The sequence below is a fragment of the Trachymyrmex cornetzi genome, unplaced genomic scaffold, assembly GCF_001594075.2.
Source record: "Trachymyrmex cornetzi isolate Tcor2-1 unplaced genomic scaffold, Tcor1.1 scaffold203, whole genome shotgun sequence".
NCBI lineage: Eukaryota > Metazoa > Arthropoda > Insecta > Hymenoptera > Formicidae > Trachymyrmex > Trachymyrmex cornetzi.
The window spans coordinates 155327-182897 of NW_017296669.1; the positions used below are offsets into that span (position 1 = coordinate 155327).

At 29.7% G+C, this 27571-nt stretch overlaps 1 protein-coding gene across 1 annotated transcript in view; it reads right to left on the bottom strand.

Moving 5' to 3' along the window:
• Nucleotides 1-27571, bottom strand: part of Ppn (proteoglycan-like sulfated glycoprotein papilin) — an 89261-nt gene that overhangs the window by 28836 nt on the left and 32854 nt on the right. The window contains 3 exon segments of the mRNA XM_018505254.1: nucleotides 1243-1303; nucleotides 5356-5543; nucleotides 10498-10558. Of these exon segments, the coding sequence (XP_018360756.1) occupies nucleotides 1243-1303; nucleotides 5356-5543; nucleotides 10498-10558 (310 nt within the window).

Below are 27571 nucleotides of genomic sequence, written 5' to 3' on the forward strand. Positions count from 1 at the left end.
GTTTGCGTTCCATTAAACTCAATGACAATCTGTCAATTCAGGATACAAAGTGATAGATTCTTGTCGTAGCAGTTTTAGAAGTAATATTTACGTAATATTATCTTAGTTCAGTCTCATAATTGCGTAACAGCGGCATATATTTTTTTACAGATAATTTTTATCTTGAAATAATTTTCTATTTTATTTTTTGCTTGTTTTCTATCCATTCAATAGTTTGATAAATCATGAAGAAAAGGCAAAAATGCCGTAGATTTTAATTGCAATTAATCGTAATTTTTCATAACGATCCGTATAAATAAAAACATCAAGAAAATGCAACTATAAGTTCTAAAACTTGCAGTGTTTAATGATACCACGTTATATTTTTATACCATATTTGAACTTAAATTGAATATTATATTTTTAGTATAGTATGCAGGTGTGCGTAGGTGTGTGCACGCACGTGCGTAGGCGTGTAAGTATGTTTAAAGATTAATGACATTGCAATTGGTTAAGAGGGTCGAATTAAATAATGACGTAAATTATATGATTAAAAATTGGCGTGTCATTAGTTGAGCCATATTTGAAAGGCTAAAAACAGGCAGGATGTTATGTTTTGAGAAAACGTGATAGAAAAACTGAGGGAATCAATTGTTCATTGAGATCGGCGATCGCAAATAAATTGCAGATTAATCATAATTTTCAGTATAGATGGATCGTCATTATATGTGATATGACAATTATAAGAATCGAAAGAAAGGAGTCAGAGTGTAATGCCCGTATTCATAGTAAGGCCTTATATTTAAGGCTTCCTTAAATTTATCTCCAGATACTCTACGAATTATTTCATTGGCTGCTGAGCATCTAAAGATAAATTTAAGGAAGCCTCAAGTACAAGATCTGACTATGAATACGGGTATAAATTTCGATTCAATGATTTTAGTTTGTTTGTAGATGAGAGTAATAATTGAAACGCACATCATGCGTCTGCCCCAAGGTCTTTTAATAGACTGTCAGACTACTCGATCTATTAAAGTACATCGCATAAATCATTCACTGTTACAAGGCAATTAATCAAGTTCTGAATTGTACTTGTCTCGACTCGCATAGCCCTTAGTATTCCCATTACGGAATCTTTTTACAATTTCTGGCCGATATTAGCACGTTGCGAAAGACAACGCAATCACTCGCATCCAACAAATGAGTTTATCGCGAATAAAACAATTATGAGTTGTATTAATTATAATAATTTTTCATACTCACTTGAATATTACACGAGAAAAATCTTCTGGATGCACCAGTACACTTGTCATGACCACTATCACTGCAACATTATAAAATAAATGTGTTACTTTGTGATAAATGATCGAGTATGAAGTTAAATAAAGTAAGAGTATTACCAGCTCAAACTTTTTGTTATTTTTGTTACTTTCTCATGTATACAAGGTTCAATTAAAAAAAAAAGGTTGTAAGGTGATTATCCATCTATTTTATGCGGGCTACAACATGCGTTAAAAAAATTAAAAAAAAATTTTTTTTAATGAAAAAGTCAAAGTCATTTTGAATTTTTTAAAAACACCTAACAATTTTTTTTCTATAATATTGTAGGGATCTTCAAGACGAATTCATCGCACTATCGAGATTATCACTTTCATTGGTGTTTTATTGATTTTATTACACAATATTTATCACAAATACATTAATAAAGGAATACTTATATGAACAAATTTTATTGATTTTATTGATATTTAATATCAAATTTGCAGTTAATATCAAAATTGCAATAATATTTGTAGTCATTTTGAGCTGTGAGCGTCCTAGCTTCGGTGGTCTAAACTCTAAAGGCTTAGGACGCTCGCATGGAATGCTAGAAATCCGAGTTCAACTTTCGGCCGAGGTAATATATTGCAATAAATATATTTATTTATTGCGATTTTCAGCATGTATTTCAAATTTCTTTAATATAGATGTCTATTGAGCATCAAAATTTAATTGTGATATTATTTCAGTAGTTTAGCTACGTTTTTAAGTCCGATAAAATTTCGGCGCGCAGTTCAAGTTCATTATAAATATGGTATATACAGTGAGAGCAAAAAGTATTCCTACAAGGAAATTTGTTATAAAAAAAACCTTATTTGTAGAAAATAAACATTAATTAATAATTTTATACATTGAATACATTCTGTTCTAATATAAACAAATGTGCTTCGCAGGTATTCCTGATTTTAGAAGCTAAATTTCTCGTCTGTACGAGCATTTTTTGAGCATTCAAATAATACAATTTTTAATTTTCACTTATTTTTCGGATGATATATTTTGTATAATTAATACATATTATTTTAGTATATATAATTTTAAGAAACATACAGTCTATTTTATTCTTTATAAATAAATTGTTAATTATCCAACAAGAAATGATATCGTTAATCGTTAATTAAACGAATCAATGTCGAATCACTGTCAAATTGGTGTTAAAATCATCACATTTATATCGATTCGACATCAATTCGATGACTTATTTCTCGCTGGATAATATTTACTTTTTAAAAATAAAGTTTTTTTAAAAAATATTTTCTCTGTACGAATACTTTTTGTACTCACTGTATGTATAATCTATATACGTATATAGTATATAGTATATAATTCACATTGAATTATTTAAGTATCAAAGATCCAGCTTCGATCGTTATATGTCTTTAATTCCTATTTCTTATTGGTTGTGTTCTCACATGTACAGTCTAATAAGATTTTTAGTGTTTATAAGAATAAATCTTTGTGTAAAAAAGTATAAAATTTTCGTAATTCTGCACTAATTAACTAAATTTAATCACATTTCTGTTCCAGTTATACTGTTCAAATATAATAGATATTTATTCATTCGCTTAATCAAAATTCGCACTAATCATAATTGTAGCACCGTAGAAAACGATATCATTAAATATAATGAAAGATAAGCAATTGGATTTGTTTAACAATTAACATACAATTAATATAATAATTATCCGAAGGACAAGATACATATGCAATGTGTAACCAAAGGGACAGTATCGGTTGCATATACATACATTAATATTGCAAGATACATTCTTTACAGTCGTTCTTTATAATTATTTCCTACTTTAATTTATTTTACACCAGATTACATTTAGATTTTGATCATGTGTTAAAAATTTTTATTCTTGTCAAATTTGGTAAAAAGTGAGTTACGATAGTAAATTCTCTATTGTACTGAAATTTATCTTTTCAATTAAAAAGTTTTTTTATGAAAGAAAAATAAAAAAGAATGTAGATAGATCTTTCTACCTCTCTTAGTTAAAAAACATGAAAACAAGAAAATCTGTACGAGAAAAAATTAAACATGATCAATAGTGGCTTATATAATATTCTGCACGAGTGTCAAGTTTCCTGGGACAAGATTAAGAACCATATTAAAAGATTATCGCTTTATTAAATTTCCGAAGTATTCTGCTAAATGTTATTTACTTATTTCGCACGAGAAGGCCTAACATTAAAAAATTTTTTCTTCCTAAGGTAAATATCGCTTTTTGCTCAATAAAATTTTATTAGGAGATTTCAAAATTTACATAGTTACGATTTGCAGCATTACATATTATGTTTTATTAACGTTATACGTACAATTTATGTACGTAAGTAATTATATTGTATGCATTTTCGAAGTTTTATTATAATTTATTGCTGACGTTACATAATGATAATGTTGTATTATTTATAAAAACGCTTGTTTCAGATCACTTTTAATATGAATATGAAATACTTAAAAAAAGATGCAATTATATAACCATAACATTTCCTTTATTGATTTATGTTTAATTCGCAATTTCTAATTGATCGAAATCATATATCAACTACAGAAACAGAAAGTACACAATTACCATAAAAATAATGCGTTTCCTTTGCGATTGAATCGTAGCCAATACATTCATATTGACCTGCGTGACACGATGCATTCGATGTGAGGAGTCTAATACGATGCGCCGGCATTACGTGCATTACGCGCTTTCACATTAGGTACGATTATCTCGCTTTCTAAGATCCATAATGTATCATTAGCGATGAGCTTGTTCCAATCGACACTATATAACACAACGTCAATCATTGATCGATCATTCTTCCGATTTCATACTTTACGTACGTAATCACGGCGCGTGTAAAATCAACTTCGTCTTTACGATGGGAAATTGTGAGAATTTCCCGGAGATAGCATGACGTCAAGAGACGTGTAAGTGCCTACGATTAATCTTCCCTTAGTTTCGAGATAAGAAGGATTTACGGAGGATCTGTTACGTTGGCGTGTGCTAGGAGAAAAGTTTTGTTGATTTATCCCAAATTTAATCGCGACTGACGTACGGCGGCGCACTGTAAAAAGATTTGGTTGATGATTTCGTGTATATTATATATATTTGATTTTTGTCGCAATTTATCATTTTATTTAAGTAAAATTTTTAATTATAACGTTCTAACAAAAATATTTTTTTTTAAATACAACGTAAAGAAATGTATATCAATAATATAACAGGAGCTTAAAGTTTATTTAAAAAATACTATTATACTTTTTCAACATAAACTTTTTACATTATTTACATACTAAAATTTGTAAATTATACACGGTATAATTATACTGTAAATTATACAAGTAGTGTGCAACATTTATCAATGTTTTGAGTAGTTTATTTAATTTATTGCTTACACAATATTACATTGAAATTTTATTAAATTCTTTGCAAATTTGTATCCACTTTTAATTCAATCTCAATCGGATTGAGTATACCATTGTAGCAAATTCTAAAGGTAGCGAGAAACTCAACGAGACGAAATGGCTTCTTTTGGATAAATTTAACAAAGAACAATCTTCAAAGTAGCCTTGAAAATTTGTTCGTATATGCTTTATGAATTTGAGTGAGCGCAATTATAAAACATAGCAGACATCACATATTGATAATAATTTTTTTTACGATATTTATATTATATGTACATCTAGTTAGAATTGTAGAAGGATATTTATATTTGTTTATTAAAGTTTTATATTTATATTTGCTTATTAAAGTTTCCTATATTGTACAAAGAATTTCTCACTAGGAAATGTCATAAGAACGATAAAACAAAATTAACAGTTTGAAATGTCTCACACTCATGAGAAATGCAGTACTATCATTTCCGTTTTTTACAATAATTCCACAAGATAGACATTAAAGTATTCATTTTTCTCGTAACATACATGCCTAGTCCGTCTTCAACATATCTTATTTGAACATTACCCTGAACATCACAGGACGAGTGTGCGACACTCTAACACAAATTGAGTGGTAGCAGATAGACAATGAATGTATAAAAGTTCGGTAATATATAATAACTTACTCGATATCGAGACATTGTCTAGTTTGATGGGCGATCCCGCCACCGCAGGAGCGCGAACAGGAACTGGGTGTCGACCATGGTCCCCAATTGCCTCTCTCGGGCTCATCTGTGTCTGATACGAAGTTGCTGGGCAGATAACTTTCGCCATGTTGTCGGCGATGCCTTCCGTGCCTTAATTTTATATGATACTGAAACAAGAGATTAAGAGAAATACATTTATTACGTTATACTCGCGTTTCCTTGTTCCATGCTGCGCTGCATCGTGCGTCGAGAGAGTACGAGTATATAGGTATCACGAGGTCACAGACGGGGTCGCGAAAAAGATGTGGCCTGCCGTGAGAACGTAAGTGCGAAGAAAACATTTCGCGCTAAGTGCCCCCTTGTTCACCTGCAGTCTTCGCCTCTAGAAAACCATCCACGCGACGTATAGTTAAGCTTCGTGGATAACAATAGTAGTTGTGGTTTGCCACTTGAGACATTTTAATCGCCCAAAAATGGAAACAGCTTATATGTATCGTACGTGAAACACATTTAAAGAATGTACTTTCCAATCCATTAATTTGTCAGATTTGATTACAGAGTTAAATTATTTCTCATAGAAAAGTGTAATTGTAATCCTTTATGTAACCTTTGTGTTAAACTTAATATTGAAATTTATAATTGTAAAATTTATAATTAATTTCCCATCCAAATAATCTCAGAATTTCGTGCATCAATGTATTTCTTAAAAAATATACTCACTATTTTTCAAAATTTATTATTAAATAATTATGTGCATACGTTACTTATGCACACGTAAAATTTACCGCATATTTGCTGCCTGACTGTGTGTGTATTATATAAATAAACGAAAAGAAACTTTATAATTTACTTTATATACAATAAGATTTATATAAATTATTACAATAATTGAGTATTGTTTTGGGCAATGCATATTATGTCGTTCGTGGACAATCAGTTTTAAAGGTTGCTGTTATTGAGATCGAGATACAGCGGTTGTATATGAAATTTGACGACCGTAGAATGTTCCGTGAGATTGCGTGGTGAAGAGTTAATTAAATGGTTCGGAGAAATGGGCCTCTCTCTCCCGATGCGAGAGGTCAGTCGATGAACCATGAACATCGAACTCAACACGCCTCCTTCTTAATAATTGTCATATATATTGTCGCTGTCTGACCTCACGTTCGACACAAATAATGATAGGTCTATACTATAATAGCAATTTTTCTGCGAGTTTATTGATAGCACTTCAATAATGTAACAAAAACTAGAGATTCGTATGCGTATCATAGTTATTTTTTTGATGAATTATTACGAAAAGAGCGGAGAAGAAGATACGCATAAGCAGAGAAGCAACAAGTTTAACTGCTGTGATCTTGAAGACATGTTCTTCTGTTATTTTGTGTCATTACGTCATCGGTTTACACTCATTTATTCTTTGTTTAAAATGTCTCAATAATTTGACGGACGTATATACATATATACATGTATATACATACTGTTAGAAATGTAAACCACGAGCTTCCTTTACATGTAAATGAAGCTGATGGTTATGAATGAAATTAAAAGTAATGAATGATTTAACTGAAAATTAAGTTACAGTATAGTTACTTAAATGTAATGAACGTGTACATTAAATTTATGAAATTTAATGTACTTTCAATAAAATTTTATGAAAAGTACATTAAATTTCATAAATTTTCATGAAAAATACATTAAATTTAATGTAATGTCATGAAATTAAATTCAAATTAAATTCAATTATGTAACTTAAAAGTTAATAAAATTTATGAACATTTCTAACAGTGTATATAAAATAACTGATATAGAATATTCATTTATATAGAAATATGATTACATTTACATAAATGTGTAAATAATATTTATATAGAAATATATATATATAGAAATATGTTTACATTTATATAAATGTGTAAAAAAATTAATTGCATCAATATAAATTATGCATAACAAGATCTCTCACAAATGGATAAATTTATTTTAACGATGCAAATTTCATGACATACTATCACGCGATGTCTGCCAAAATTAATAAATTTGTTTTCAAAATTCCTTTGCGTTTGTAACAACCACTTAACTTACATTAGATTAGCCACGCAGTCTGAACGGGACTGCACTAATATTAGTAAAAAACCGCTATGAGTCACCGTTATATGAGTTTTTCCTTTCTCTTCACACCGCGTTTAATAATCTCATTGCAGGTCCTTGCGAATGTCTCGAGTATATATACTTGATGCGCGACAGCACATTTATGCGCACACATGCATTTATTTTATGTATTTAAAAATACAAATTTCTCATTACCTCGCAAACTTGTCATTACAAATTTTCTATTCTAATCTAATTTCAGATCAGTACATTGAAAAATATAACAATACTTTTCTGAGATCTGAATACACGAAGTGTTTTCCGATGGATTAGTCGCTGAAAATAAATCCGATGACGAAATTGATCATGTCAGGTTTCCGAGAAATTTATATTATAGGTAAAAGTAAAGTGGTGTAAATGAAATTGAAAAAAAAAAATTTATTTTGGCTGCAAAAAAATGGTAAATATGAATGAAAATGCCAACTTGATAGGCAAATTTTGTCGCCGGATTCGCTTTCAACGAGCAAAAATCGATTAGCAACCAATTTATTTATTCAGATATAAAAAAAAATCTGTTTTTGCATGTAATCTGCGATAGACGCGTAAAGAATAATTTTAATGATTAAAATTGTGCAACAATATTATTCATTTATCGATATTTCAATCAATTTACTTAATTTTAAACAATATTAATAATATAATAATAAAACAAAATATCATATAATAATATAATAATTATTTACAGATTTTAATGTTATCCGGTATTATTAAGATATTTATAAGATGCCTATATGCATGAGCATTAAATTAGTAAATTATTAAGTAATTTATGTTATGATGTTATTATATAGGATAGTTCAGTCAATCAGTTTGGGTTTCAAGACCGAAAAATCAATTTGACGCGCAATTTAAATGACTACATAGATAGTATATAAATTCACATAGAATTATTTAAACACTTAAGATCTAGCTTGATTGTTAAAGATTTTCTTTCCTTTCTTATTGTTTATTTATTTAACTTTACTTACATATTACATACAGCGTTGTATCCACAGATTAACTTTAATAAGAAAATCACTACTGAAAGGACACACTTTTTTTTCTCTTTTTTTTCTCTTCCCTGTGTTTTCTCTTTCTACAATATTTGCAACGTTCTTAAAACTATGTTGTCAATATCCAATTTTAGATTTATATAATTTTAATTAAATTTATTTTTGTTAAGTTGTGTGCTTATAATAATTTATAAATAAAGATTATAAGAGCAAATTTATTATAATTTATTATAATTAGCAAACTTGAAGATTCAGTAATTTATTTTACTCCACGAGATATTCTTAGGTATAAGAAAATACTTTCCACTTATTTGAAGATGAGTTGCGATTATGTCGCAAACGTAACATAATGATTATAAAAAGTTTAAATGTGTATTTTACTAAAAATAAGTATACGCTATACATATATAACAAGATCTCGATTCTTCTCAGGTTATAAGTTATTTCCCATATAAATTTGACGCGGATTTTTGGGTACAGACAATAATCACTGCAAAAGCACACTAGCCATGTACATATTTATATAATAAGGTTGCTGCGATCTAATTCGAAATAATCATTTCTCTGAAATGATCATTTCTCTTATCCGCGTCCATCCTACCAGTATATGCCTCCATTTTCTTACTTATCAGGAATTATAAGAACGTTTTCTAACAAAATTTCTCTTCTTGAAAAAAGTTGTCGAGATGCTATAACTTTCATCTCAAATTTAATCTGATCTGACTATCATACTTTCAATATTATTGAGTTCTTCGATCTTGCGGAACTATTTCTTTGCGAATCAAATTTTATAACCGAAATAACGACTATATTCAAGATAATACTAAGATAATAATAATCAGAGATTACATACAATAATAATAATAATAACTATAAAAAATAACGACTATATAACGACTAAATAACGACTATATTCAAGATAATACTAAGATAATAATAATCAGAGATTACATACAATTACATAATGATAAGGAGGAAGTATTTATCAAAAATAAATAAGTAAATAAATATAATCGATATCGTGGCTATAATGAGCAATATAGGAGTTGTTAAATATCATAATAATTTGTATAACATATATAATATTTTTTTAACAACCCATATTGCTCGTTGTAGCCACGATATCGATTATATTTGCATTGCAATTTCACGAGCTAAATAAATTGATTAAGTAAATTAGATTAAGTAAATAAAAATGTCTCTGAAACATTTTTAATCGTGTGAAACGTCAATATAAAGAAAAAAAACAAAATTTAAAAACTTATATTAAATCGAAATATTGTAATATTTCAAAAAGAACACACACACAATGGTAAATTTAATCGGTTTTTAATCCAAATTGTTATATTTAAAATTCTGAAAAAAATTTGCTGTGAAGATTAATGAAACATTCAATAGTAACATTTAATAAGATACGAAGATTAGCATTCAATCAATGTTTTATTTATAGTTTATAAACTGAAGTAAAAAACGAGAAGAATATACATTCATTATAGTTAAGGTTTTTATATTAGATATTATAAAATAATATTTACATAATTTCAAAGATATCATTTATAATAAGAGAAGAAAAAAGAGAAAGAGAGAGACAGAAAGAGAAATTACCCTAGTAGATGATAAAATAGTTAATGATAATAAATTATGAATAAGTTTATGATAATAAATAAGTTTAGAAAAAGAAATATGGATTACGGTTAAGTTCGAAAGCCATCCGTAATTATTGGTTACGTCGTAATGGTTTACGGAATCTTCATGTTTCCTATTGTCTTGGGTTTCCTAGGAACAAAATGTACCAAGATAATCTGTGTGAGAGACCGGGAGGCCTTGAAACCCGAACCATCATCAAAGAGAGGGCAATAAAACCAGAGAGAATTTCGTCAAGACGTGTTGAGATTCTTGTTGTGACTTTAGTCTGGTCTTCAAGATAACTCTCGTGATGTTTTTATATTGTAAGTATTTGTTTTAATATAAATAGACTTACATGTTTTGCGAGAGAATCATGCACGTGTGCTGATATAATAAATATTACGAGTCCCAGCGACCTGAAAAGAAAAATATTACGTTTAATGATATATGTATCTTATATTTTATTACGTAGAAATATTAATAAGAGTATGTAATATGACGTATTTATTTATTGCTACTATCGATAGCATTCGATGTATATGATAACATTACTATTCTGACTTTTAAATTGTGTGTGTGTGTGTGTGTGTGTGTTCAAATGTGTGTTATTATTATAATATTCTGATTAATTTAAATATTCTGATGTATAACTTTATTAGGTATGTGGACGCTGAGTAGGTGCGTGAATAATGCGCGCGCACACGCCCGTATGTTTGTATATGAGAGAAGAAACGAAAGATTAATGCGTATTTATAGTGCAAAATAAAATTCATCTTTTTACATAAAAGTATTAAAATAAATGTATGTTATATTGTATATGTAATTATTAGCACAATAGATCTTGACCTTATAGGCTTTCATGCTGCAATAACAGGCTTCATTACTCGTAGAGGTAAGTTTTATTAATTCCACGGTTTCTTACATCAATGAAATAATGAAGTAGACACCATTAACATTATATAACATTACGTAAATTAAATACTCATAATTCGAATGAACATCAAATAATAAGACAGCATATAGTTTATTGGGGTTATTTACACGCGATACTTAAAAACTTTACTTTATATAGTTGGCATGTACAAAATATACATATATATTATAATAAAGCAATACTTATTTAACTATATAAGTAAGTAAATTTCAATTATTAATTTATAATAAAAACAAACAATTTTATTGTCGCCAATAATTGCAATGAAAATTAATGGTAAATTATAATTTTCTTTTATGTATTAATAGTAGGAAAAATCTAGATTACATAATAATCAACAATTACATGAAAGCTAGTGCAAAAAGTAGAAACATATGTTGGCAACATAAATCGGGAGCAAGTGCAATGTCAGTCATGGCGAAAATCTTGAATGAACATGTTTTTGCGTTGGCACGCGTCATTGCATAAGTTCTTCAAGTGGTTGCCATTCAGGTTTGGAACGATACGATGCCCGGAACTGCCGCCGGTGACTCACTATGCAGAATAGGCGAGCGATATGCAGGCGTCTATTATCAGCAGGCCGGCCTAATATTCTCGTGAAAAGTAATTTATCGATTTTATCAATATCAATTTTACACGATAATAATTACAAGTTTATGCACCACATGGCATAACCGTATTTAAAATCGATGTATAACGGTTATTCCGCATTATTATAAGAACAACCCGAACAATTGTTAAATTTCAAACTCAAGATTGTAACGCAAAACAATAAAGGTGATAGAGAGGTCAGTACGTATATGAGCAAATATTAGGTCAAATTATAAAACTGCTTTATTAAAATGTCAAAACGAATAAATTTAAAAATAGTCTAATATTTCAACGATACACAATATATGGTGCATTACTTTACAATTAGTCTTCATCAGCCAATTGAATCACAAACAATAAAGAATTAAAAGATTAAAGGCACAATCTCAACTCGAACAAATTTCTTCTGAAATTGTTTATTGTGAAAATATTGAAAATTGTTGTTTATTTTAATGCATAGACATCACGTTTATCTTCTGCATTTTTATTTAATTGACAATTTCAAATTATTATTGTATATCAATGAAATAATAGAACAATTAAAATTTGATTTAGAAAAATGTGACAATAAAAATATAGAAAAAGAATGTAATTGAATGATTGTGTTATTTTTTTAGTACAATTATGTTTTAATATCGAGAAAATTATGTTAACATAATATTTATAAAAAGACAATTTGTGTGAAATATTTTTCTTGGAAACAAATTGTATGTAAATTAAACGTAAAAAGTTGTATGAATCACGATTTAAGATTGAAATTATTATAATTGATGGCAATTGTAAGAAAGTATGTTAGCTAAAGTCATTTCATGAAATGAAACATGCAACTAGATATAAATATATAAAAATAGGTATCGCTTAGATCAATTTTCAGCACACTAAATGCATAATACACAGCGATGTCCGTAGCATATTTTTCCACAATGTAATAGTGTTGACTGGTTTAACAATATTTTTTAATTTTTTATCCTTTAAATATTTGTTTGCAGAAATATTACAATCGGAAATGTCCTAATTGCAAGTGCCAATAACGCAGCTCTAATATAATTACTAATGCTCGATAATTAAGCTATTCAAGTTCGAAATTTCGAAAATGCTTCTGTATTTGCGAAAATAACTTCTTTCATTCTCAATATTGTAGAGATAGCTTTGTTGGTATCAAGTTTCATATTGCAATATACAATTTGCAGAATGTCTACTTATGAAATTCTCTCATGGCCTTCTGAGAATGTTAATAAAATTAGTTTCGAGATTATTCGGTTAAGTTACAAATATGCGAATTGGTGACGAAAAGTACAAAGACAGGAATAATTTTAAATAACTTAACTAACATAATTATGCATCAAATTGATATGTTAATTATGACCTTTTTTAAAAATTAAGCGATAATTGTTCTCTATATCCCTTTGCAACATCCGAAAAATTGTCAATACGTATTTAGAGACGATAGTTATTCTGATAAAGACGAAACACAAACGTAATTTTGCGACGCATAGGATCATCTCAAGACGTATAAGAAAAGAACCATAGTGAAACACTAAAATCGCTGCGTTATATATCGTATTAAAATTTCAACGAATCACATATAGAAACAATATTCATCGTCAATTTTTGTGTTAATCTCGATATAGTTACTATACTATACGGCTATTATAAAATATTTAATCGCTATATTATATTTTCGGTGTATCAATTGAGATTTGAAATCTTGGGTCCATATATAAATAGATCGAGACCAAATTGTGCATTTGTACCTTGACCTCCACGATCGCATTCTTTAAACTTACTCATATATCTCTTCAAGTATACGCAGATTCGAATGTCTAATTAAATTGTGGTCGAAATTGCACACTGTTTCACGATATATAAATAGTAAACGCTCCATCTGGTCAAAAATACAAATAGACTATCCGTATATAGTGTGTAACCTAACCTTTTTACTTTTCTTCCATCAGTATTTGTTCAAATCCAATTTTCTAATGAATTTAATAAGAGGAATATGCATGTGCTTTTATGCCTAAATTACAATTTATAATAAACGTATTTATATTTAAAATTTTATTTTATATTTTTTATTTAAAATAAATTAAAGAGAAGAAGAGAATAATAGTAGTATAAAAATGCTGACTGCTAATGTCATGGGCAGGATATTTTACAGTATAAAAAATATATGTTTTGAGATGAAGAATATGAAGAATATGAAGTAAAAGTATATTCGAAAAGACTAACGTGCTTATGGAACGCAAAGGAATCCATGGAATCCAGGCATAAGGCGCATCTCTCTGATTGAACAATGGACTAATTAGTCTGTAATCGCAAGGACGATACTTGCAGTGCTGTTAAAAGTGGTAAAAAAGCATCGGTATGCTCACGCAAAAGTACCTCGGGCGCTTCTATATATCAGATTATAGCTAGAGAACGTAGCCGTCTTTTACGCAGCTAACCTCTAGATAGCGGCAATCCGATAATATTGTAATTGGTTTATCGATTATTATTAATAATGGCTGTTCACGGTCTATCGTCAGGGTACAGCATGCATCGATTTGGAACGCGGTATGTGCGCCCCGACATATAATAATCGAAGTGCCTTTTCTCCCTTTCATATAACTTGTATTTTTGTAAAATATCAAAGATTTTACTACGCGAATCTTTTAGTTTCTATCGATCGAACGTTCAATAATGTCAATTAAAATATTACGTACAAAACAATTCATAATAAAGAAGAAAATAAAAATATATATCTATAATATAGAGGAAAGTCACCGATACTGACGTAGGTCTCCTAAAGTGACACCCCCTTATTTTTCGGAAACTAACTATTGCACTTTATTAATACTAATAAAATCATGATCTGTTTAGCTAATTAAAGAAGTACAAACTTATAATTCGTAGGTTTGTGGCTTGTTTCTATATCAAATCAGCTAAAAACAAATTCTACAAATGCGAAAATAAAATTCTTACGATTTTTTTTTGCAAATTGTGAGGTTGAAATAATAGTGACTATATTATTGATAATATTACGTCATTTTAAATACTTGTAGTTTCCGAAATAAGTTTTATTTATATTATTTTTTCTCTTAGTCTTTTCATAATACGATTTTCAATTTAAAATTGGGGTGTAGCGTAAACCGACACACCTGTCCGTAAAACAGACCATGAGCTAATCTTGATAATGTTGCTTTACAGTGTCAAATAAGTTTATTGGAGCTGAAGGCAATCGTGCATTTATGGAATAACTCTAGAAAAACTATCACGTTACATATTTGCATCTTGCAGAACAGCATAAAGTAAATATGCATATAATTCAATAAAAATGTTTTGTAACGAAGTAAAATGATTCTGAAAAATCTTATATACATTCACTTATAGGTACTTTATACAGATAATTCCTGTAAAAGAAAAAGAATAGGAACACTTACTGCCTACTGTGTCAGTTTTGGAGCTCATTTTGTCAGACGCTCATTTTTGCATAACTTACGAAAAACTTAATTATTGTAAAATTGCAAACAGTATTATGAAAATTGCTTATGCTATCTGATAGAAGACACTTTTTACTTTGTATTTATGTTTTTGAAGTTGTATTTTTACCTTTTGTTTAAGAAATATTGTTTAAAAACAAAGTGGTATGTCGGTATCGGTGACCTTCCTCTAATAAATATATAAATTAAAGTTAATTTTATATAAAAATGGAAATATATATGTGGAACTTTACATAATTAAGTAAAATAAAGTAAAATAATTAATAAGAATAAAATAACCGTAAAAACGTAATTGCATCTATTAAGCATTGTATTCGGATATAGGTATACGAATTTATGAAGCCTTATTGGAGAGAGAATATTGATGAGAGAGAGCCACAAATTTTTTTCAAAAATACTAATTTAAATAGAATGTTTTTCTAAGAATCGAACACTGTGAGATTGAGATTTTGAATAAAATCAATTTTCAATCCGAAATTATAAACTGCAACACGCTACTAATTCATTAATCATAAATATTCATAAGTTAATTAGCATCTTTGGCGAAAAGATCGAACATCGGATCAATTAATTATCAATTTCCATTATGCTGACATATAATATAATGATCTCTTAATAGTATGCACTTGAGAACATCTCGCTCTCGAACTTTTGACTCGAGGATCGCGATTCGAGTCTATCGCTCGCGCATAAAATTTATTATGGAATAAATTTCCTGTAAACTTGTCTCGTATTATGTCGTTCCAACTATCGAACAACTGTGTTTACAAAGTTATTTTCATTTGGATTTATGCGGATTATTCATCGTAAAATATATCCGACAAGAGTTCCATATGTGAAAATGTGTGATATATAATTATACGTGATACATCGTTGGTGTATTGTATCTCAATAAATAACATAATACTATCCAGCTATAATATCTATTACTTTGATTTATGACATATCTGCGGCAAAACATTGTATAACTAAGATTTGAATATATAAATAATAATGATTAATATAAAGCTATATGTTATGTCAAAATTTTTTTTAATGGATATTATAGATATAATATTTCGATACATGTCTGTATATTATAACACATTGTAACTTATTCCGACAATGATAACCGTGACAATGTATTGGATACGTTATACATAAAATTTACCATAAATGTACTTACAACGTAAAATATTTTTGCACAGGAGTGAATCGCAGAGGAAGACTGTTTAACATTTGACCCTCACGCGTATTACTTGAATAATACAAATTGCGTCACTCATTTAACGTATGTTCATTGGCGATTAATGCATTATTTTTGAATGAAAAATGACAGAAAACAGAGTTAAATATGTGAATATAAATATATATATATATATATATATACATGTATATTATTACCTTTTTAATGCGCGGATTACGATCATCGTGAAGAATTTCGATGATATTGTATATCTTCGACTGTTGTACCATTGCTATCATAGATGTAAACCGTCGAGTAAACTGTCTGATTTAAATTGTCATGCCGAGAAAAGAAACTACGCAAAAAATTCATGACTTTCGAATTTTTGCATTATTAACGATTAATGTGTGGTTTTTCATAAATAATAATATTACCAACATATAAAATTATATGTTTGAATTAACAAAATTAATTATTCATGCATGCGATATTATATAAATTGTAAAAAACGAATCTTTATAATATAGTGCATAATGTTTTTGGTTTCCGTTGTGCAAAAGCAGAGCTGCTTTTTTATCGTATCCCATCTTACGCACGTGCGTCACGTAATAATAAGAGCAATTTGTACGTGGGGAGATCGCGGAACATATAATTTTCGCGAATACGCGTGAGAAATCGATCGTTTTTTTTTAAGTGAACTGTCGGCATCTTGCAATCGAGCGTGATTACTGTGGACATTGCGGTGGACCATAATCATCTTTACAAAACGTTTTTGGTCGATTGCATAGCAAATGTCTCACGTTCCTTACAAAAGTATGGTATCGCACTAACGTAATGTTCGATCTCCTAACAAAACGATTGTTTGGCCTTATTTAAGAAGAAATATTCAGAAATATAGCAGTAGGAACATAAAATTAAAGTTGGAGTAAATGAAAGTATAGAGATTTTTTGGATGGCGTATGAATTGTACACCTACTAAAGATATTTTTTATTATTATTACAAATTTTTTATTATTAAAAACAAATAAAATAAGATTTGTAACCCTGCAAATTTACTCCATCCCATGTTAATAATGCGTTAATATAGGACAGAATAGTATGTGTATATTTATGTATATGTAACCCCCCCCCCCCCACACACACACACACATCTACGTATATATATAGGGTGTCCAGTAAGTGGAATACACACTGCGTATTTCACAATACATGATTTCTGATAGGTTGAAATTCTTATTCTCTGTTCTCTGTTCCCTGTTCCTTTTATTGTGCGGAGCTCGTTACAGTACCGGAGGCATTAGGGCTGCCGCAACAGTGACCGTAAGACGTTGTGGCGACTCGTCACTAGAGGTCCACAGGACTCACTCAGTTCGCAGCCACGCGAATTCCCTTTAAATAAAACATCATTCTGGATTCATTCCAGGCGTCTAAGGCAAGTCCCACACTACATCGCCTTACTGATGAGTCTAGTAGTGTGGGACCAGGACGAAACGTTGCGGTCGACCACAAAGCTTCGAGTCAGACCTCCTTAGTGGACATCCACAACGTAAACTTTTAAGCCGATGAGCCAATCAGGATATTGCTTTAGGTCTACGTAATCTAACGGAAATGGAAATAACAGTAAACTTATCCATAAGTTGAGTTTCAACCGGTTGAAATTCACCGTATTGCGAGGTTACGGATAAGTTTACTATTACTATTTCTATTTTTGTTAGAGTACGTAGATCTAAAGCAATATCCTGATTTACTCATTGGCTTAAATTCACGTTTTAAGTTATACTATTACAGAAATTTTGTCTGCGGCAGCACTTAGCACTACGTAAGGTGTCCAATCGACGACTAAAATCTCTCGAATCTTCAGGATCATGTCTTGAATAATATTTGTCAAGATTAAGGCCATTGAAGATTATTCCTCTTATTTTCATTTTTGCACTAAAAATTTATTTTTACGTAAAAATGAAAATAAGAGATTTAATTTTCAATGGCTTTCATCTTGACAAATGTTATCCAAGATATGATCCTGAACAACATTCAAAAGATTTTAGCCGTCGGTCGAACATCTTGCGTAATGCTAATGCCGGCGGTACTGTAACCTTCGACCCTTATAACTCGAAAAGTATTCAATGAAAACTAACTTTATTACAGTGTTTTGAAAATCCTCTCGACATCGGTTATTAGGTACTGAAATAAAAAGTAGGGTGTTCCATTAAAAAAATATGAAGTTTATCTTGAAATGTCCCCAGCGTGCGACCATCCATAAAATAATTATTTCCACTATGTGATGTCCCTCTTTGTACTGAACATGTTGGTATAAGCCATTTTTCTGTCTTCAAATTTCTCTAATAATTAAATTGGTTACTTTATACGAATTACCCTGTATATAAAAAAATGCAGTATTAAGAAGTTGATAAAAAATTCTGAAAAAATTCTTAGAACTCTATGAGAAGAAAATAAACAATTTTTGTCTCTTGCTGTTTTTATGTAAAGTTGATAGTGTACAGAATTATTGAAGACCAATATTTGGCAATTTTTAATAATTAATACCTTGTTAATTAGTATATACACTATTCTGTCATATAGAATATATTATAATAATATATATGTATATACTAGTATATATATATATATATATATATACATGTGTGTGTATATAAGTTTTTAATTTTGCATAGCAACAGCGAAGCAGAGAAATGGCATTTATAATGTCGATTATTGTACGATAAAGATTTGACACGGCTCGTCTCGTTGTTTGCAATTTACAAGGGCTGAGAGAAATTTTCACGAATTTAGATTAAGGCCTCGGGAAGCATTTAAGCCGTCGTAGTTAATTTAGCGCCCCGTCATGCCGCCGTGACGTAATAATATGAAAGCTTTACCGTCGATTTCTTTTAATGCGCGCTCGAGTTTCGTTAGAATTCACCAGGAATATAAACGAGCTAGACTACTCTTCGTGGAAAAACGGGTCAAAACTCATATCATGTTAATTACTGGATCAACGAGTCAGATTTTTTATAAATAACAAACGAGTCATATACTTACATATATGCGTTGTCAAAGCACGAATAATGATAACGTGATTATTTATATTTTTTAGTTAATAATGTAACATACTTTATAATTAATTTATACCTTATAGTTAACTCGAAAGTGTTCATACTCATTAGATTCATATTTTTTTAATTTCTTATAAAAAATAAAAATATGTGTTAATATTCTTTCAAAGTTATATATGTAAATAAATATAAAATATAAACAGAGTTTCACTTTTGTTTTGTATGAAAAGTGCTAGTTTCGGATATTGTTCAATTTTGTGTGCATAAGAATCTCCGAGCCACAATGACTTGCACTATATAAATGCATTGTAATCCCTTATATATGTATACATGTACCTCTACAGTTCGGTATGCGAAGGAGCTGCGATTGTGAGGAGATCGCGGTGGACGAACCAGCCACAAAGATTACTATCCTATTCGTTCACGTAAAAAAAATGTAAACCTCAGTATTAGCTGGTTATCCGATTGAACATCAAGCTCGAGGCTGATTCTTGGGTAAGTGCCAGCGCTGCCTGCCGATAATGAGAGATACAATGTCTCATAAAGTCGCGGTGAGAACTCTTTGTGCACTGACCATATAAAAAAAAAAGCAAATAATTTCATGGCTAATGCCGTCAAATGAGCAACCATTTTCAATTTACTCCAATGTCGCGGTTAATAATGCTCACGGGCGCGCGCGTAAAGTTTATTTTGAAAATTCATATTGTAAAATTACTCTCGCGTATTTGATAATAATTATCTTTAAATTTATATGAAATTAATAGAGAAATAACGATTTCTTAAACGTATCGCACAACGATTTCATAATATTTTATAAATTATGTTGTGTTGAAAGTTCATAAATATATTGTTATGTTAACACAAACTATAGAAATCAAAGCCTTACACGGTCTAGTTGGATCTTAATGCTTGTATGATTCTTATATGAATTTATACACTATGTGTGTAGTCCCCAGAAATTTGCGCCGAAATGATTTTTCGGTCTTGAAACGCTAACTCTATTAAACTACCGCAGTAATACACACGTAGTATATAAATTCACATAAGAATTATACAAGCATTAAGATCCAGTTAGACCGTTTAAGGGTTTGATTTCTATAGTTTGTGTTATCACACATATACGATCCTATAATAAATTATATTATTGTTATGTTAAATTGTTAAAAATGTTTAAAAAGTATAGTGAAGAATTGTCCTAAATTATCGATAAAAATTGATATTAAATTTAATATTAGTTATTATATCAAATAATAATCATTTACGGAAAGAATTTTCTCTTAAAATTTGCTCTGAGAATACGGTAGTTGTGGTACAATACAATATTTACAAAATTTTTATTATGCACTTGAATAAAATTAATTAAATTTATTTTATATTTTATTGTAGTTTCATTAGTGAATAAGAGAGATTTACATAAAATTCTTCGAAATACGATTTTGTCCCACGACTACCACATTTTCAGGGTAAACTTTAAGAAAAAATTTTCTTTGTTAAAAAAAAATGTATATATGTATATGTATATATACGGCATTAAGAATAAATCTAATAAAAAGATGTGGAAAAATATTTTTATAGGCTTTTCCACTTCTTTTTATATTTATATTTTATGTGTATAATTTTTATATATGGTTAATTTTATATTTGTTTTAATTTACATTGAGAAGAACTGAAAACGTTAATTAAAGTCTGCTTAGTTAATAATTTTTTAATAATACAATGAACATTTTTTACGTACCTACATCGGCGTTAGATCTTAATTAGCCTTTTCACTTGTTTTTATTAAATAATAATTAATATGTATAAAGACTCTTTTTATCAAATAAAAACAAAAATAATTAAGTAAAGAGCATATAAGAGTTAATAATCAGTAGAACTTAAAAGTAAAATAAAGACATATAATATAATTTCTCGATATCAATTCCTACAATATCCTGATGGTATAATATCTCGGTTGTCTAACAATTACACACTGAGAAAAATGGTTTGATTATATCAACAAGATGTATATGGTTAAATGCATTTTGGTTAAATCTAGCAGAATTTCTGGTTATTATAATAGGACTCAAAATTTTATGACTAGACCATTTGGTAGATTATACTATAAGGATCTGTTTAATATTTTTCAGTTGGATCTACAAAACTTCTAGTTATATTCACTAGACATACGCTACGTTACCAGAATTCTTGTTAACGCTAGCGCATCTTGGTAGTTGCATCATTGTGCAAGTTCGCGCAAGTCGTGCGAGTCGAGCGGATAACGTTTATTGTTCCGTACATCGCGTGATCGCGTATCGGTGGCTAATTGTAGTCGAGTGTCGAGCATGTATCGTGAAGTGAAATCTTGTGAAATAACGAAATTGCAAGTTCAATTAGATGAACAATTCTAACAATAAATCGTCATATGTACTGTGATCTGTGTCAAAAATTCGAAGAAAAAGTGGAATGTAATTGAGTTGCATGGCTGATGAAAAAACGTCTTCTCTTCTTCGCTAATAGAATTTTGAGAAATATATAGACGTTTTTAAAGATTAGTTATACATTAACGAAAATAATTGTTCGCTCAACAAGAAAATCTGATAGACTCAACGGGAAGGCATTATTAGACCAATAAGAAAATCTGATACAATTAACGAGAAAAATTTATTCGATCAACAAGAAGTTCTGGTAGAATTTACGAAAATAATTGTTCGCACAACAAGAAAATCTGGTAGACTCAACGGGAAGGCATTATTAGACCAACAAGAAATTCTGGTAGATTTAATTAGAAGGAATTAATCAAATTTATTCAGTAATTCTTACAAGAATTCTAATTCGTCCGTTTTTGAACAGACATACTGGTTGAATCTACCGGATTTCCAAATAATCCAACCAAACTCTTTTTTCAGTGCATGTTTCGGCTTCTTGATCGAGCCATCCTCAGATTTACAAAATTTGTAGTCGTAAAACGCAGTAAACGAGTGAATAGAAAAACCATGATATGAATATTTAAGTTAGCGATCTCCGATGGATTGTATGTCGATAGAGAAAACTTGTTCCCAAACAGATGGTAGACTGAATGTTGAAATTTCAATTAAACTGTGAAATAATATGAAAAATTGAGAACAATCTAAAGATCAAATTTATTATCCTTAAATCGTCAAACAACGTTACGTTCACATGCGTTGAATTTATCATTCAATTTACTTTATTATGTGATTGACTTACTTTCCATAAAAGTTCTTGACCATTATTGGACACACGTTTCAACTTCTATCATACATTGTGACTTCTCCGGTGACTTTTATTTCGACGTATAATCCATTGGAGATCGCTAACTTAAATATTTATATCATGGTTTTTCTATTCACTCGTTTACTGCGTTTTACGACTACAAATTTTGTAAATCTGAGGATGGCTCGATTAAGAAGCCGAAACATGTAATTGTTAGACAACCGAGACATTATACCACCAGGATATTGTAGGGATTGATATCGAGAATTATATTATATGTCTTTATTTTACTTTTAAGTTCTATTGATTCTTATATGCTCTTTATTTAATTTTTGTTTTTATTAAATAATAATTGGTAATAATTTTTGTAATTTGACTTTTAAAAAACGGTCAGGATTGATATTCTTTTAAAGAGAAAAAATCTTTTTTTAGTAGCTTAAATTCATTCACTATTCAACTGAAGACAAATTTACAACTAGTTTATCCTTTTATGTTCGATTTATGCATCATATTCGCGCAAGAATAATTGGAATTAGGTACTACAATTGCTGTTCTATTGAGCCTACTACTGGTACAATCCTTTTGGGAACAATAGAGATGGTACTTGTGTTCGAGATACCACTTGCTTAATGCAAGCGTAATCCCTTCGTGATATAATCGCATTAGGAATCCTACAAGATTGCCTCCCCAGAGCGTAATCGAAGGTCAATATCGAGATGGGATTATGTCCCGAGTGTATCAATCTCCTAATGCAATCATGGCCGATCAAGATATCGATATATATATGTACAGTTCTCTGCTATAACATTTCATCACATAGTACAATTAATTGAAAGCTGACAAACGCACGAGAAACCATCCAATAAAAGGTATCATATTAAATAAAATTCTATCGCATATTTTTTTTAAGGATTAATCGGCAATAACAAAGATAAAATTTACGTCTCTGTCTCGCTATTAACTGATTGAGAAACTGATCAATGTTTTCCAATAATGTTTAAATTAAGGAAAGGAAATAAATATGACAAAAAATTGATATTATTAATCGTGATTAATATTTATAAAGTAGTAATAAAATTTTTAAATAATTGCATAAATAAAGATTTGAAAGAGGAAAACTTATTTATAATATTTATAATATGTTGCAAGTTAATTTTATTTCTGAATTCTCTAATTTTTTAATATAGACTAAAATCAGTAATTAATATAAAATTTGAAATGAGAAAAGTTAATTTGTCAAGTTAAAATAAATGGACAATTCATTAGTTTCATCTTCACAGGTTCATCTTCTAATATAGTAAAAGGAAACATATGGAAAATTTAAGAAAAAGTATTTTAATATATAGTATGTAATTTGATAGTGAATTATAGTGAATTTTCTCTGACAATGAATCATATTTAACTGTATTTCTCATTAATGAAATATGTTATAATATATATGCACATACATATGTGCGATGTGCACACGCGATCATTAGTTCGCGCTTTACGCATTCGCGATAGTGAATTTCCGCGGATATGAGTTCATTCAGGCACGATAACAGTACTCTCGAGAGGCTATAGAGAGTTCGGCTCTTACTTTAGCCGCAGGTGCAAAGTTCACGCGCTGGTGAGAAAGTGGTCTTGACTTACGAGCCGGGTGCTGGCCTGGTCACGGCAGTCGTAATTAATCATGTGGCGCACGGAACGCGTACCTAATCTCATAATGATCGTAACAAGCCAAAAGATCGCACGCGGTTCGCCATTAAGCCAAATTAGAAAAATAAGAATTGATTGTGTAGGTATATTTCTTCACGAGCCAATAGTAAACTTCTTGAGTTTTGATTACAATCCCAAAGTGACCGTAAATCTCTCTATCATCGGGATTGAGATCCATCAAATCGTATTGTATGAGCATACATTAATATACCTATTAATAGAATTTATGCTAATTCCCTAACTCTAAATAGTTTTAATGCGTTTATTGCTTTTGTTATTTTAATATTAAAAAATTTTTATTTTAATGTTTATGTCGAAGCGTTTAAATGTCATTTAATCGAATACAATTTCCAATTCTCAATCGCCTTCATTTCTTTCCTAGATGATTTGTTCCGAGCACCTCAGTAATTATAATCATATATATTTAATAATTTATTAAAAAGTTCGATATATAAAGATAATTAATTGTAAATATAATTCATGTTTACGAGTTAATTAATTATCATGGATGATGTTGTAATTTGTGAACATTGCACAAAATACCGTTTATCTTTAATTCGAGAAAAAGAAGAATAAGAAGAAGAATCTCTTGTTCGGAGAACGAGACAAGAAAAACGATATTTGCCAACACAAAACCTACCATGTCTGTACCTACCATATATTTTATCATTTTTTCCTACAGTGATGTTACCCAATCCTACTTTACCTGATAAAATCCTTTCCCACATTTTTATCTATCTTTCCTTTCTCCTTGCATCTTTTAAAACATCATCTCAATATCATTCTTACTTCTACGTAAATCTAAGAAGAAAAAGTTGTGCGATCCGACGGGAATAGTAATGCTTAAAAATTTAACGTGTAAATGATTTCGCTCGAGGAGCAAAAATTCATAGCGGATATAACGAAATTAATCATCATGCAAGCATATGCTCCAATATTTGCCATTGTTAAATTGTACATATCTGAAGTCACAATGCAAATTGTATTGACAAATGCATAATTAAATCCTAAAATTCTATTATAATGTAAAATTCTATTTCTTAGCTTCAATCATTATAGGCTTGAATATTCTTACTTAAAATTCTATTTCTGTTTTCATACTTTGAAATAACAAAAATAGCAAAAAATAAGTTGGCCTTGGTTTTACCTTACTTAAAGAGTTTGCTCTCTTTGATTGTAAACAAAAAAAAATTGTGACAAAAATTTAGACTAAATACAGTCTTGTAAAATATAAATATAAAGCTACAATAGTATGAACTATGGAAATTAATAACCACATCGTGATAGTTGTAAAAAAGCAAGTACTTATTTGTAAAATATTACATCAAGATTACGACTTTCTGCATTTTGCTTTACTAACAATAACAGAATGAACAAATTGAACAATAAACTGATGAAATCGAGCCAGATATGAATAACTTGCACAATTTATTAGTGTTGTCTGTTGAATTGATCGTATAATTACAAACAGCGAGATTGGATACTAGACCATGTAGTTTCTGATTATCTTATAATATGTATATTAAAAATTAAAATATGTATTTAGTTTTTTCAAAATGAAAAAATCTTACAGCAGAAACCAACAGACAAATAACAAAGGCTCTAAATAATAATTAATAAGAACAAATAAAAGAAGAAAAAGATATGTAAAAGCCAACCGTAGGACTTATTGCGTAAAAATAATTATTTTTTTTATTAAAAAAATACTTATTTTTAGAATAATAAATATAGCTAATGGCCAAGATGTTATTATCAGAAATAAAAACGAAAAAAGTTGATTAATATTTTTTTTAATTTATTGGAAATGGTATAATTATATTATGCTTCCGTGTATGTGTTACTCTTCGTATTACAATATATACTTTCCTTTCCTTCTAATGTGACCTTGTGTGAAGCGTAAAGAAAGCAACTACACAGAATTGCGGATAACATTGTTCACTGTCTTCGAAAGAATGACTAGTTTCACGCCGGTACGAATACGAGAAAAATGAGCTCTTTGGTCATGGTTCGCGGAAGTCTGGGTGGAGAAGAAGAACAAATTGCCTCAGAGCCACCATCTTCAGGTGACCTGCATCGAATAGCCTCTTCGTAGGAAACCACGCGTCTAAGTTCTGTCATATATATTGGTCTAGCTTCACAATTTCGCGTTTTGCGGAGAGAGCGAGCCTTACATAACCCAATATTTTTCACCCGTTATCCGGCAGATGTGTGTTACCCTGAGATGTTTAAAAAAAGATCTGAATCTCATGAATGATGTCGCGAGAAACGACGCTGCCATTACTCTTGCTAATTAGCATTGCAATTACGTTCTGCCTACTGCAAAAGAAGTTGGAATTTGCTATAGCAAAATATGATATAATGAATATTATGAATAAATGTAACGAAAAAATGGTAGCTTTTTTGCGATCTGTTTTTCAGTATATCAGGCGACTTTCGAATATCTTTGAATCGAATGAGAATCGAAACAAAAAAGAGTTTTAAATGGGACTACTAAAACTATCGGCAGTCCCTTCGTCTCTACTATGGGCTAATTGAGTGGAATTCGGATTAGTAGTGGTAGGTAGTGTATTGGCGAATTCACAGTCGAATCGACCAAGCCTGCAGCCGTTTTCCGCTATTTCAAAACGCATAGCTAGACGCTTCTGCACTAATCATTTCTTTGCTCTCGCCCTTTTTGAATTCTTTCGCGTTCAGGCTACGTTCGGAAACCCCATCCGAGAGTCCCATTATTTTAGCCTTGTTGTTCACTGAATGTTAAACAAAAACAAAATGATACATAGAGCTACTCGAGTGGTGTTTCCGAACATAGCCTTTAGAGAGTCTGCTGATATTATCGTCCGAAACATAGAACTTTTAATTCCTTTTATCAAACAGACCATAGATGTACGCGTGTTAGTGAATAAATAAAAACTAATATTTTTATCCGGATCCGAATTCTGGCTGAGATAAAATTTTTCGCAATAAATTATTTACAGCTTTCTAGATACTTATAATAGCATCAAATCATCAGGATTGGGTAGTGCTAAGTTAAAAAGCTAAAAGTTAAGTTAAAAAGTTGAAAAGTTAAATAATTTTAACTTACCTTAGTTACATTTTAGACTCTTAACTTTTTAACTTTATTTAGTTACATTTTTTATCGATAACTATTAACTTTTTATTTAAATTTTTTGAAGTTAAGTCTCAGACTCAAACATATACTTCATTTAGAACATACTCTATATTTTACTTAAAAGTTTTGTTTGTATATAATATTTACATCATATATTGATTTCAATCTAGCAAAAACCGTATATTTTAAT